This window comes from Tupaia chinensis, unplaced genomic scaffold (genome assembly GCF_000334495.1).
Source record: "Tupaia chinensis unplaced genomic scaffold, TupChi_1.0 Scaffold143599_1, whole genome shotgun sequence".
In the NCBI taxonomy this organism is placed as follows: Eukaryota; Metazoa; Chordata; class Mammalia; order Scandentia; family Tupaiidae; genus Tupaia; species Tupaia belangeri.
The window spans coordinates 216,528-231,417 of record NW_006203445.1 but is presented as its reverse complement, the minus strand read 5'-3'; the positions used below and the strand labels follow the sequence as shown (position 1 = coordinate 231,417).

The following is a 14,890-nucleotide window of genomic DNA, read 5'->3' as shown; positions in this document are numbered from 1 at the left end:
AAAACCCTCTCCAACAACAAAACAATTTTAAAAAACCATTTATTTATTTGCTGTTATTATTTTATTTTTAAAATCTGACCAGAGAGAAATAGAGAGAGACAGAAAGGGAAAGGCAGAAAGCAAGTCACCATGTCTGGGATCCAAACAGTGGTGAGCCATGTGGGATTCCACAACCACCACATCACCTTCTGGCTCCAGCAATTTTTTTTTTTAAATAATTACTTTTATTGAGTATATTTGCTATAGGGCATGCAAGCTTACTGGAGGGAGAGGGAAAGTGAGAAAGCAAGCTGCCAGGTTCAGGACTTGAACCGCAGTTGGCCATTTGGGAGTCCAGGGCCTTAAACACCATGCCATCTGCTGGCCCAAGCCAATTCTCATTAATGACTTACATTCATAGCTCTAGCTCCGGAACAGTTACATTCAGAGCCCTTCCTTAAAGACAGACAGAAAAGGCTCAAGAGAACAAAAATATCTAACAGAAAACCCAGCAGCCAGCAAAGTATGCTGCTTTTTCAACTTTATATCAAGCAATTCAGCAGTTGCAAGAGACATTGCAGAAACAAGGAATCATCCGTCCCAGACAACTTAAAACACAGAGCTGGGGGCAGTCAGTTGACCTTGAACCAGCTGCTTCATTTACACAATTTAACTATTTGTAAAGGAATATAATACACCCAGCACCTGTGTAAACACTGTCCACATTAACAACAGCATCTTCTAAAAGCCCTCTACATAATCCTTCCCAACCAAAAGTCTTTTCCTTCTACACTTAAGGTCAACATTATCTTGACTTTTACAAAGACAACCACTTCCTTATAGCTTCAGCAACTAGGTATGCATCTCTAAATAGTTTTTTCCTCTCATACAATTTTAAAAAGTAAAATACAATTCACATATAAAATTCACCCTGCTCAAGTGTGTAGTTCAGTGGTTTTTAGTATATTGGCGAAGTTGCACAAGCATCACCACTATGTAATTTCGGAACACTTTTATTACCCAAAAAAGAAAAATTCTGGTAGGAGTCACTCCTCATTCCCTTTCACACAAAACCCCTGACATCACTCATCCACTTTCTGTCTATATGGAGTTGCCTATTCTGCACATTTCATAGAAATAGAATTATATGTGTTCCTTGGGCTCTAGTTTGTCAAGTTTTGAATTTTACATAAGAAAATGGCAAACAATTTTTGCAAAATAGTTGTACCAACTTATATGCCCACCAGCAGTGTTTAAGAGTTATTTATCCACACTTGGTCTTAGTATTCTTTAAGCCATGTTTGGCGCTCATGTAACTGGCATCTCTTTGTGATTTTCCTTCCCATTTCCATAATTACTAATAAGATAAGTGATAAAATTGTTTTTATACATTTATTGGCCACTTCTATTTCTTCTTTTGTAAACTTTTATTCAAGTCTCTCAGCCATTTTTCTATCATATTCTCTATGCTGACAAACAACAAGACTTTTAAAAGTTCACAGAGGGGCCAGCAAGTGGTACAGTGCTTAAAGTGCTAGACACTCAGCTGGCCAAATGTGGTTCGAGTTCTAGACTTGGTGGCGTGAAAATCACACTGGGTATGTGTGGGTGTGTGCCCAAAACCCCAGGAGGAAAATGGTTGAAAAAGGATTGTGGCGTAGCCATCTCCCACAGGGGGGGTGTGTGGGGGGTGATTTCTCACTTTCCCTCCTATTGTTTCTGTCTCTCTCTGGTGAGCACACATACCCTTGGCAAAAACATTTAAAACTTTTTTAACTTAAAAATTCACAGAAAAACAAAATTAAAGTACACGTTTATTTTAGTGAAAAAAAAAAAACAGAAATCTTTGCATAATTTTTTAACAATACACATTTTTCCTAAACCATTGTACAATAATTCTTCAAATGTCCCAAGTCTGTGCCCTATTGTCAATTTATGTGTCACAGTTATTTTCTCCTCCATAATAGTTAGCCTTTTTGTTTTTTTCATGATATCTTTTGATGACTAGAAACTCTTAACTTTAATGTACTCAAACTTATTAATCCTATCCTTTACATCCTGTTATTTTGAGGGGGGAATCTCTGGGTTGGTCCCATGGCCTGGTGGTTGTAGAAATTGATCCCACATGGCTGACTGCAGTTCAATTCCCACCCCTGGTGGCTTGAAGGGCTTGTTTAGGCATGGAGGCAATGTGTGTGTATATGCCCCAAATCCCAACAGGACGGAGGATCGAGGTATGACCATGTCCCATTGAAGGGGTGCTTTCTCCCTCTCTCTCTCTGTCTCATTCTAACAAGGCAGGAAACTTCTGGCAATAAAAAATAAGCAAACAGAGGGACCAGCAGTTGGCGTAATGGCTGTGTCGCTGGACTCCCATGTAGTCGACCACGGTTCGAGTCCTGGACCCAGTGGCTTAAACTCACGCTGGGCGTGTGTGCGTGCATGCCCAAGATCCCGAGAGGAGAATGGAGGAGAAGGGATTGTGGTGTGGCCATCCCCTCTGGGGGGTGATTTCTCGCTTTCTATCTCTCTGTCCCTCTCTGTCTGTCTGGCAAGCGCATGCGCCCTATAGCAAAAACCTCTCCAAAAAAAAAAGGCAAACAGATAAACAAACAAATAATAAACTCCCTTACTTTAAGAACATGAAGATATTCTTCTACACACTTTCTAAAAATGTTATTGTTTTACCTTTCACATTTAAATTTACAATTTACCTGCCATTGATTTTTCTGAAAAACCAAGTTTTCAAATGTTTTCATATGGACATCTAATTGTCCCAGTATCATTTAATGAAAAGAACTTTTTCTTTATTTTTTAGAATTTAGGTTCTTGCCATAGGGCGTGCACTAGCCAGAGAAAGAAACAGAGGGAAAATGAGAAATCACCCACTAGGGGAAAGGGCCACCATAGTCTCTTCTCCTCTACTCTCCTCTTGGGATTTTGTACACACACGTCCTGGGTGATTTTCAAAATACTAGGGTCCAGGACTTGAACTGCAGTTGGCCATGTGGGAATCCAGGACCTTAACTACCACACCACCTGCTGACCCTAAAAGAACATTTTGTCTAGAATTCTTCAATGTCACCTTTGTCATATATCAAGTGTCCATATATGTATAGATTTGTTTCTGGTCATTTTTTCTTCCTCTAAAGCTAGTCTTCCTGTAAGTTAAAGATGTCATCACCCATTAATCACAAGCAGGAAATCTAGAAACAATTAATTCCACACCTTGATGATTCAACCCCCCCACATTTCTTTCTGAGGCACGTATTTTCTCCAATGCTAGCACTGCCCCACATCACCATAATGGCAATGGCCTCCTAAGTGGCCTTCTAACTGCTAGCATCACCCTCCTTAAATTTTAATATTTTTAAGCATACAATTGATGGATTATATTCTCAAGGGAAGTAGCAGGAAGAGAAAAAAGTAGAAACCCCCCTTTTAGTTTCCTCTTTAATAGTAACCACTGGGCTGGCAGGTAGCATGCAGATTGAGGTGCTGGACTCCCACATGGTCAACCACGGTTCAAGTCTTGGACCTGGTGGCTTGCTTTCTCACTTTCCCTGTCTCTCTCTGTCTCTCTCTGTTCAAACAGAAAAATGATAATAGTAAATAAAATTAATAATTTAAAAAATTGTAACCATTGTTATAATAATGGTGTATTTTTAATTTTTTCCCCAGACTTTTCCTTGTATTCTTATTTTCACCATTGCTTCTAAAATAAAATTTGACCATGTGGACCCTCACTTTCTTGTTTTAAACTTGAAAGAGCAAGCTGGTGGCACAGTGGCTAAGACAGCTGGATCCCACATGGCCCACTGTGCATTCAAATCCGGACCCATTGGATTGAAAAACATGTCGGGTGCATGTCTGTGCACACCCCAAATACCAAGAAGACAAATGCAGAAGGGACAGGGGTGTGGCCATACCCCATGGCAAGGTACTTTCTCACTTTCTTATCTTTCCAGCAAGCACATGAGACCTCTAACAAAATTAAAATAAAAAAAGAAAAAAGAATGGGAATATAATTTTAGATTTATGGAGCCCCTATATAAGCCCTCCATGGTTCACAAAGCTTACTTTAAAAAAAATCCATACCATGTGATATTAATAACCTGACCTTTTATACTGCAATATAACCTTTTATGACTTTCTGCCTACCCATCCATATCCAATTACCCCTTTATAATCTAGTTCAGATTATACTGGTCTGCACTTTTAATTTCCTAAGCATACCATTCTATTTGATCCTTTTCCTCTACTTGGAATGACCTTTCTGTCTCCATTCAATGAGCTAACTCTGAAAAGAACATCTTGCTTCAATGACTAACGTGAGCTGTGTGTATTTACTTTGTACTCCTAAGCACCCTGAACACACACCTAGTGTTCTCTTGTGGACACAGTTTCCTGTCAGCTCCCTCAAGTGAGGACTGTCTGCTTCCACACTCCCCTTGTGCCACTGGACCTAGAGGTGGGGTATACATCCTACTGGCTCATTTCTTCTTGCAGCCTTTCTCCTCATTTCTTTCGGTCACTCTCCTTTCTCCATAAAAACACACTCCTGGTTGAAATCATGTCACTAGACTATCAATTATTACCTCTCCACATCATTTCCCATAGTCACATCTATGGGAAACTCCTCCTGCTCTTTAAAGACTTTCACTCGGCATCACTGAAATTGTTTACTGTGACAATGTCTTAATGATGACTTCTGTAATTTAGATGTCTTTATAGATGATCTTTTCAATATCTTGGCCTCTAGAGAGTTTCTAGAGAAAGCCATACAAAGAAATTGACAAAAGGGGCTGGTAGGTGGCATGGTAGTTAAGGAACTGGACTCCCATGTGGTCCACTGTGGTTCAAGACCTAGACCTGGTGACTTGCTTTCTTACTGTCCTTCTCTCTCTCTGTCTCTGCCTTAAAAAATAATAACAATAAGTAAAATTCAATAAAATATTTCTTTACAATAACGTTTCTTTTTTAAAAATGGGGCTGGTAGCTGGTGTGATGGTTAGAGGCACTGGACTCCCACATGGCTAAGCACGGTTCAAATTCCAGACCTGGCAGCTTGCTTTCTCATTTTCCCTCTCTCCTCTATCTCTCTCGCTTGCTCTATTTCTAGCTTTGCTCCTCTCTGGTCAAATTTTTTAAAAATAAGTAAACAAATTTTAAAAAGTTGAATTAAAATAATTCTTAAAAACAACAACAACAATAAAACAACAAGGGCCTGACAGTGGTGCAGCAGTAGCATGACTGAACCCACATGGAAAGGTCCCTAGTTGGCTTCCTGGGGGCCTCCCTCCGCACACCAGGCATGCATCTACCGAGATCCAGGTTGGCTGAGACTAAAGGTGGATCACAGAATAAAGACCCTGCTGAAGGTGCCTGCCTCTCTGTTTTCCTGCCTCCTTCTCTCTTAGAAGAAATCCACAGATAAGCTTAAAAAGGGAGGAGGGGCTAACAAGTCTCATTTTATGTTTATGATCACTAACCTTGACTCTTCATACTGCTGAAAATCCATCATATTTCTTACTATATTTTTCCCCATGCCTTTAAGAGAGTATTTTATACTTCACTCTCTCTCCTCAGGCTCTCAGCTAATCATCTCACTTTCCATTTCAGTGAGAAAACAGAAAAAGCTCTCATTACCACATCTACTAACTACCCTCTGGGACACATTGTCCTCTGCCTCCTCTATGGCTGTGGAAGAGCTGTCTGAGCTCCTGGCTAGGTCCAACCTTCTGCTTATTTACTGGATCTTATATCCCCACTCAACGTCGGAAGGACACCGCATCAGCCATTCCTCATCCACTTGCATTATCGAGTTTTCTCGCTCTGCTGAATCACTTCTATTACCATCCATACATGCTGCTCTTTTTTTTTCTTCAAATTAAGAAAACTCTATTGACCTGTCCACTGATTTTGTATTTCATTTCTGCTCTCTACAGCAAAACTCCTTGAGGAGTTTATGGTTATTATCTCCATTTTCTCTTTTGCTTTCTCTTCTGACTCTCCAATTAGGTTTTGTATCTATCATTCCATCAAAATAGCTAATCAGTGATGTCAAAGTGTTACATCCAAGTGACAATTCTCAGACTTCATCTCACTTGATCTACTGATAGCACTTTGCTCAGGTGAACTATCACTTAAAATCCTGTTTAAGTGCCTCCCCCCATCCAATTCCCTTGTAATTTAGTAATTTCTGACTATGCTCACTCCCTAGGTGACCTCATTGGGACACAGAGTTTTAAAATCTTGTTATATGCTGAAAGTCCAACATGTTTTTTCCAGCCCTACTTCTTCCTTGAAGTCAAGATAATCATACTGAATTACTCACACAGATGTCTAGGAGACACACACACACACACACACACAAAACAAGTAAACATACAAAAAAATTCAACATCATATGTCACTAGGGAAATGCAAATAAAAAAACCGAGATACTACCACACACTGATTAGAATGGCCGAAATGTAAAACAAACTGACAACAGTAGATGCTGACAAGGATGTGGAGCAACAGGAACTCTTGTTCATTGTAGGTAGGAATATGTTGGGTAACTGGAAGTAATATGTTTTTCATTTTTACAAAAATATGTCATGACTTTTCCAGTCACTCAATAAAATGGTACAATTACTTTGAAAGGTAGTTTGGTGGGTGGGTTTTTTTTGTTTTGTTTTTTTACAAAAACCAAACATACTCTTACCATTCAATCCAGCACCTGTGCTCCCTGAAAACCTCAAGTCTGTATAGTATAATCAGTTTCAAATGAGTTGAAAACTTATATCCACACAAAAAACCTGTATGTGAATGTTTACAGTAGCTTTATTTAGAATTGCCAACACTTGGAAGCAACCAAGATATCCTTCACTAGGTAAGTGGATGAACTGTGGTACATCCAATCAATGGAATATTATTTAGTGCTGAAAGGAATAAACTATTAAAGCTAGGAAAAGACATGAAAGAAACTTATATACATCTTGCTAAAGGAAAGTAGTCAATCTGAAAATGTTACATAATGTACGATTCTAACTACATGACATTCTGAAAAAGACAAACTATGGAGGTAATAAAGAGATTAGTGGATGGGCAAGCATGGCCCATGGTGGTTAAGGTGCTGGACTTCCACATGGTCAACTGTGGTTCAAGTCCCAAATCTGGTGGCTTGCTTTCTTGCTTTTCCTTCTCTCTCTCTCTCATCAAATTAAAAATAATAATAAATTAAAAAAAAAAAGATTAGTGGATGCCAGGGACTAGGGAGAGAGAGGGATGACTAGGTAGAGCACAGTACGATACTATAATGGTAAACACATGCCATTATAAACTTGTCTGAACACATTACATGTACATCACCAATAGTGAACCTTAATGTAAACTAATGATTAAGTGATAATGATCTGTCAATGTAGGCTCATCAATTGCAACAAATGTACCACTCTGGTGGAAGATGCTGATAATGGGGAGAATAAACATGTGTGGGGGCAAAGGGCATCTTCCTCAATTTTGCTATGAACCTAAAACTACTCTACAAAATAAGTTTATGGAGTTGGCTCCACGGACTGGTGGTTAAGGGAACTGGATCCCATATGGCCAACTGTGTGGTTCAAATCTCAGACCTGGTGGCTTGAGAAACATGCTGGATATGTGTGTGTTTGCCAAAAATTCCAACATGATGAAGAAATGGATGAGAAGAAATTGTGATGGGACCACACTCCATGGGAAGTGGGTGCCTTTCCCTCTCTGTTTTTCTGTCTCTCTCTAGCAAGCACAGGTACTCTGTGGCAAAATTTGAAAACATAAGTAAATAACGTATATCAGTTTAAAAAAAAAAAAAAAACTAGGATGTTTCCATTTCCAGAATGACTAAGTAAATGCCTGCTGATCTAGCCTTCCTGAAGCTATAATCTACTTATACACAGTAGACATCTAATAACTTATATATAGAAGGTACTGAACTGAACAATGTTAAAGAAATGAACCTTCTTTCAAATTAGCAGCACTTACATATATTCAAATGATTCAAGATGTAAAAGTCAACACGAAACAAATAGTCCTCTCACTTTTCTTGCCTTCTACTCTAAGAGGGGCAAGTTAAAGGGTCTTGGAATACAACTTGGATGCAACTCTCAGGATGTATAAGATGTAAGTAATGATACAATCTGATGTCAACTTTGATCTGTATGACACAACCAGTGCTCGCTCTTAACAGCTGGATAAGTGTAGTCTACACCATAAATTGGGCTTTTATGTCAATTCTTCCCCTCTGCATTTTCTGTAATCATTTGCTGGGATGAGGCTAACATTTATGAAGTACTAAGAATGTTTAAGATTAACTCAAAGCTAGAATCCACCGATCAGGGCAGGCTAAAAAGGCCAGGTGGTACTCTCAATCAAAGCCACTTGAGTAGGGAGGATTTAGTCACAAACTAACTGCCAGGTATCTAAATAGAGAGATAATCATCTTGAGAGGGGCAGCCAGTCATTATTGCCCAGTGCTCACATTACAGTTGTGCAATTACATACTGGATCTAGACATGCTAAATTAATTTCTATATGAGGAAAAAGCCAGGTCAGGTGTATGCTAAGTTTTAACAAAGTTCTAGGGTAGAATATGCAATTTGAGCTAATCCAGAATCCAGTCCATTTATTTGGTGGGAAAGATCTAATAAGAACAATGAAAACTTTGCTTTAAAGGTTAAGTATATCTCCAATTCCCTGTGTCCACAGTGATTTGTTCTAAAGTGACATTCAGTGTCTGAGATGTTTATTGATTGTTGGAAAAGGGCCACCAGCACACTGAACAGCTGACCTCTAGGCTCAGAGAATCTGAACCCAAGAAGGTGAGGCCTTCTCCCAAGGACAAAGTTCAGTTTCAGAATCACCAGACTCTCGGGGGTCCTCAAACAAATATTCCACATGTATTTTCTCCCAAAGGTTCTGTAAACTGTGAGCAAGGAGACAAACCCTAGGAGGACTGGCCTGTCTAATTGCTTGATGCTGACCTATTTCACTGCTCTAGATCCCTTTTGAGTGTCCGAAGACAATGTCCAACTTGGGATAGTATCTACCCTCCAACTTTCCAAACCCAGACAGCAAGATCCAAATGACTTATTAAAGTTCCAAGTCTTCTCTATTTTCACTAACCACAGGTTTAGAACTTGCACAGTTAACAGTGTAGCAGTGACCAAGGTAGCAGTGTGCCACCCTTTCAGGAAAGCTGTTTCCCTGTCTGGCTTCCCTGGGATACAAGAACACAAGTCTAGACCAAAATACACGGCTAGTTTTTACAAATGAGTTCTTCTGATCCTCCTCTGAGAGGTAGAGTGTGCCTAAATCAATGCAAGTTCCATAATTTTTATATAAAGAGAACTTCAGAAAGTTCAAGAAATGAATATTATGGGGAAAAAAACCCACGCACAGATTTCAAAAATTTGTGAACTCATTCTCTAATTTCATTTTTCCCACAGACTCTGAAGTTTCCTTCTATATTCTTAAGTTAAAGCCAAGTAAATCAGTCCTCATACTAGAGTAGGGGTTCATATCCCTGGTGGAAGAGAGTCTAAAAGCATGAGGTCATTTCCTTCAATTCCAATATGTGAAATCAATGTCAATATGAAACAAATATTTTTCTTGCTTTTCTTACCTCCTACTCTAAGAGGGGGAAAGTTCATAGCAGTTCCATGAGACAGAAAATCTTTTTTTTTTAAATTTAGAGAGATTTTTGTTATAGGGCACATGTACTCACTGGAGAGACAGACAGAGAGAGACAGAAAGCAAGAAATAACCCCCAGGGGTTATGGCCACACCACAATCCCTTCTCCTCCATTCTCCTCTCAGGATCTTGGGCATGCATGCACATGCACCTGGCGTGGGTTTTAAGCTTCCAGGTCCAGGACTCAAACTGTGGTCGACTACATGGGAGTCCAGCAACAAAACCACTACACCATCTGCTGGTCCCCCATGAAGCAGAAAATATACCTGTGAGTCTGATCCTTGGGCATAAAGGAACAAACTATTAATGTACTCCTCATCTCATGACCCAAGATGAGTAAGGCCATAACACATTAGAACACACTAGAACAGAGGCCATGGGCCCAAGATGCTTACCTGGCTCTAAGATATGTACAAAATTAAAAGGAATACTGAGAGGAGCAAGCAAAGACAACTCAGAGTCTAAAAGCAACTGCGCAAGTTCTCCTACAGAAAGCAAGCCCACAAGCTCTGACTGCTTCAGTCAGCCAAGAAAAGTGAGTGTTATACACTCAACCACACAAAATGAGAAGCAGGAAGGAAACAGGGCACCTGTGGCCCCTCTTTCCCCGCAACCTTTCTTAACCTCCCAGCACTCACCTGTGTGGCCATGGAGTGGCGAGTGTGGCCGCGGTAGTGTAGGTGATGTGCTAGAGGTCACAATCAAGCTCTTGCGGTTACTTGTCCGGCAACTGCAATAAAACAAAATGTTGGTTACAATCGGACCACGCCATGGGCCCAGAGACCTCAAAAGGCTACCGAGGGACAAGACAGTGACAACATTCAACAAGCTGAGCAATACTGCACTTCAGACTGAGCTGGGTCAGCAACTACTGCTCACACCAGGTAGGTTCCACACTTCACTGTGTTCCACGCTGGAATAACTTGTGTCGCTGCCTTGACGTACGTGTATCTTCTATCACCATCACACTTTTCTAATGTTCGGGTTTGCTTTGCAAACACAAAGCTCCCTACAGGCAACAATCGTGATTTAAATAATATCTAATATAAATGCCCACTGCAAATTTGATTTAGCAAACAAAAACATGAGTCAAAATATCATCGCATCTCATAAAAATGAATGCTCCTGTCATAAAATGAAGTTATTAACTTAATCTATGAAACTACTATTTTTGAAACTACTTAGTCTATTAAGATTCTCATTTCACCATAAGTTTCATAACAGGCCTGAATTTTTCTATATAACTGACTTTCTCTTACATGTTAATATCTGAGGCTTTTCATGTGGTTGGAAAAAACTAGATCATGATGAAAAGCCATTTCATGTAATACCTACTCCTAAAATGTTTCTATAAATGTATTTGAAAGTCAGCTTATGTTTTAAAAGCATTAGAAAAATCTATCATTTATCAATATATACATCCAAATAATATTTACTGAATAATTACTATGCACTAAGCGCTGTACTAGGAGTCAGGGAAACAATAGGGAACAGAAGAAAGTCTCTGTCCTCAAAACTGGAGTGAACAGGGACCAGTGGTTAAGACAGGTGGATTCCACATGGCTGACTGCATAGTTCAAATCCCAGACTGAGTAGCTTGAAAAAACATGCTGGGCGTGTGTGCGCGGGTGCCCAAAATCCTGAGAGGAGAATAGAGGGGAGGAGACTGGCATGGCCATCCCCCTGAGGTGTGTGTGTGATTTCTCTCTCTCATTCACTCTCTCTTGCTCTCCTCCCCTCCCCCACAAGCGCATACACTCTACAGCAAAAAAACAAAAAAAAACATAAAAAAGAACTGTAGTTAACAGTAATATGGGAAGAGACAGAAAGAGAACAGAGACCAGAGAGGGTGGAGAGAGATAATGGGGAGATGAAATGAAAGAAAGATACAAGAAATAATGGAGACTGGCATGGGACCAGAAGCTGGCAGTCAGGAAGGCGTGAGGATGTAACTAACATCTAACCAGAAACCTGCACGATATGAAGGATCCAGACACAGGATCTGAGAGGCAAAGAAAAACCATAAAGGCAGAAGTACTGAGAGAAATGGGCCAACAGATAGTGAAGCAGTTATGTCACTGGACTCCCACATGGCCGACCACAGTTCAAGTCCTGGACTTGGAGGCTTGAAACTCACAGTGGGTGTGCATGTGTGTGCATGCCCAGGATCCCAGGAGGAGAATGAAGGAGAAGGGATTGTGGTGCGGCCATCCCCTCTGGTAGGTGATTTCTCACTTTCCCTTTCACTGTCTCTGTTTCTCCCTCTCTCTGTCTCTCTCTCTGTCAAGTGCACAGAGGCAAAAATCTGTTTAAAAAAAGGACTGAGAGAACAAATATGGTATGTTCAAGAAATACTAAAGAACTCAAGAGTGGGTGGCAGGAGGGGAGAATGCTAAGAAAAGAAGTAAGTTATGTAGCTATGGAGTAGGCCACAGGTAGACCCATAGGTAACCATCTTAAAGAACTATTGGAAATGTGACAAGAAAGTACCAGAAGGACTGAGATCAATCCCAAGAAAGAGATTCTGATTAGCAATGACAGTCCACATTCTACTAAGGATCAGGAAGAACCCAACCATGCCCACATCTCTCTTTACCTCAGTCACCATCAAGCGTGCCCACGCCTTCCACTGTCTGACTGGACAGTCTCCCACCACTCCTGAACCTTCAGAAGAGCTTACAGTTTCCCCTTCAACCTCGACAGCAGCAACCACCCCATATCCTCTATTTCTTTCCTGAACATCGGTTTTAATTCCAGCTCTAAGTGAAGACTTCTTATTTCCCAAGGACACCAAAGCTCTGGCAAAATCCTAATCCTTTCAAAACCAACTTTTCCATCTATTTTGCAACACTACCAGGGAACTGAGAGTGACTGAAAAAAAAAAAAATAGAATTATACTGCCTGGTGTCTTTAGTTAAACTGTTTATTTTTTAAATAATTAATTAAATTAATTAATTGGATAGGCTTTCTCTCTCCCAATCCTCCTGCCTCAGCCTCTTGGCTGGGATTACAAACTATAATCTGACTTTTTTTTTTTTTTTTAACAAAAACAAGTTCTTGCTTTGTTGTCCAGACTAGCCTCAAGTTCATGATCCTCCTGCTTCAATCTCTCGACTTGCTGGGATTAGCTGCACCAACACACCTGGCCTTTAGGCTAGATTGGGAATCGAACTCTGGCTTCCCATGTAGTCCCAGCCTGTGGAGCATAGTGGGCAAAAAGGCAGTACAGGTACAGACTGAACAGGGGAGTCAGAAGAGCTGACTTTAATAGGATTGTGGTCTTTCCTACTATTGGTACAGGTGGGAAAGTAGAGAATATGGATACAGACTCAGGCAGTATGCCTTTGTTTTGTTTTACCATAGGGTGCATGTGCTAGCCAGAGAGAAAGAGACAGTGAAGTGAGAAATCACTTCCTGGGGGGAGGCCACGCTGCAATCCTTTCTCCTCCGTTCTCCTAGGATTCTGGGCATGCGTACACACATGACTGGTATGATTTTCAAGCCACCGGATCCGGGACTTGAACTGTGGTTAACCACGTGGGAGTCTAGCACCTTAATCTTTTCTCCACCTGCTGGCCCCTTTATCTATGGTTATGGTGATAAAATATCAAGTGGGTCCTCTCTGCCACCTGCCTACCTTACTACGTTTACTCCACTTGTAATGTACTCCGCTTGTTCTCCGAGACAACTAATTCACTTCTCCTCAAACCACTAATACCCCTTCCTCACTTCTCATCCTCGCCTAACTTTTTGTTTTTTATTTAATTGGAGAAAAAAGAGACAACACAAAGAGAAGTACTATATATTCCCACTGCAAAAATCTACTAGTCCACCTGAGCCTGTATCCATATTCTCTGCTTTCCCACCTGCACCAATGGTAGGAAAGACCACAATCCTACTAAAGTCAGCTCTTCTGACTCCCCTGTTCAGTCTGTACCTGTACTCCCTCCTGCTCCTTTCCCACCCCCTTTCACATATCAGTTTATGCTCTACTCACCAGAGTATAATTTTTATAGCCCCAAATTGGATCATATTACTTCCTTCTTAAAACCTCCACAATGACTTCCCAGCACATTGCAAATGTAATCCAAACTCCTTACCATGGCCATTTAACTTAATCACTTGTACAGAACCTTCTTTTTTTTTTTTTTTTTAAGGTTTTTGCCATAGGGTGTGTACACTTACAGGAGGGAGACAGAGACAGACAGTGAAAGGGAATGTGAGAAACCATCCCCTAAGGGGCGGGGGGGGGGCATACTGCAGTCCCTTCTCCTCTATTCTCTTCCTGGGGTTTGGGCAAGCACACACAAGGGCCTGACATGATTTTGAAGCCACCAGGCCCAGGATTTGAACTGCGGTCAGCCATGTGGAGAGTCCAGCACATTAACCACCATTCCACCTGCTGGCTCCAATAATCTACTTTTTCTTAATTTAGGTTCTTAGGTAAGGTTTTGTCTTGAGTTTTCTTAAAGACCAACATACTATATTTACTCAGTCCTTTGTACTGATGGTAAGATACAAATATTCTCAAAAAAAAAAAAAAAAACCCAAAAAAAACAAAAAAAAACCCCAAAACCCAAAGCTATGGAATCTATAGTTTTGAACATGAGAAACTGCAGAATGAACACATGAAACCACATTGGCCCTTAGAGTTTATGCAGACCGAGGAAAATCCACGTAGAAGGACACCTTGAAGACACACTTCCATACTTTGGTTCATACTACTTTGCTCAGGAAGTATGCCCTCCCTTCTTAACTGACCCAGTTCTACCCTTTCTTCATGAACCATCGAGCTCGGCTGAGCTTTTGTGTGAATTCCTTTTCTTTGAACTCCTTCAGCACTTACGGCTTATATTACTCAGGGCTTTAGTGTCTGCACAGTAGAAAGAAATAGGGCTGTAGAATCGGAAGATCTGAATGTGAGCTTGGGGGTTTGACCTTGAGCAACTAACATAAATCCTTGTGCTTTGATGTCCTCAAATATAAAATGAAGATAATATAAACCTTACCTGTCATCTTGAACTCTTCCCTTTCTTTTATATACCAACCCATCATAAATCTTCTTGGCTTCAACATCAAAATGTATCCCAAAATATAATCAATTCTCACTTCTTTCACCACCACCACCTGGACCAAGTCATCATGATATTTATTACCTCTTATCTGCATTAACTGAAATGGCTTCCTCATTGGCAT

At 40.5% G+C, this 14,890-nt stretch overlaps 1 protein-coding gene across 8 annotated transcripts in view; it reads right to left on the bottom strand.

Moving 5' to 3' along the window:
• Positions 1-14,890, bottom strand: part of MAST2 (microtubule associated serine/threonine kinase 2) — a 158,334-nt gene that overhangs the window by 38,640 nt on the left and 104,804 nt on the right. For all 8 annotated transcript variants that reach the window (XM_014582430.1, XM_027766588.1, XM_006164222.2 and 5 more), the window contains one exon: positions 10,333-10,424. In XM_014582430.1, the coding sequence (XP_014437916.1) occupies positions 10,333-10,424 (92 nt within the window). The remainder of the gene's footprint in view (positions 1-10,332; positions 10,425-14,890) is intronic.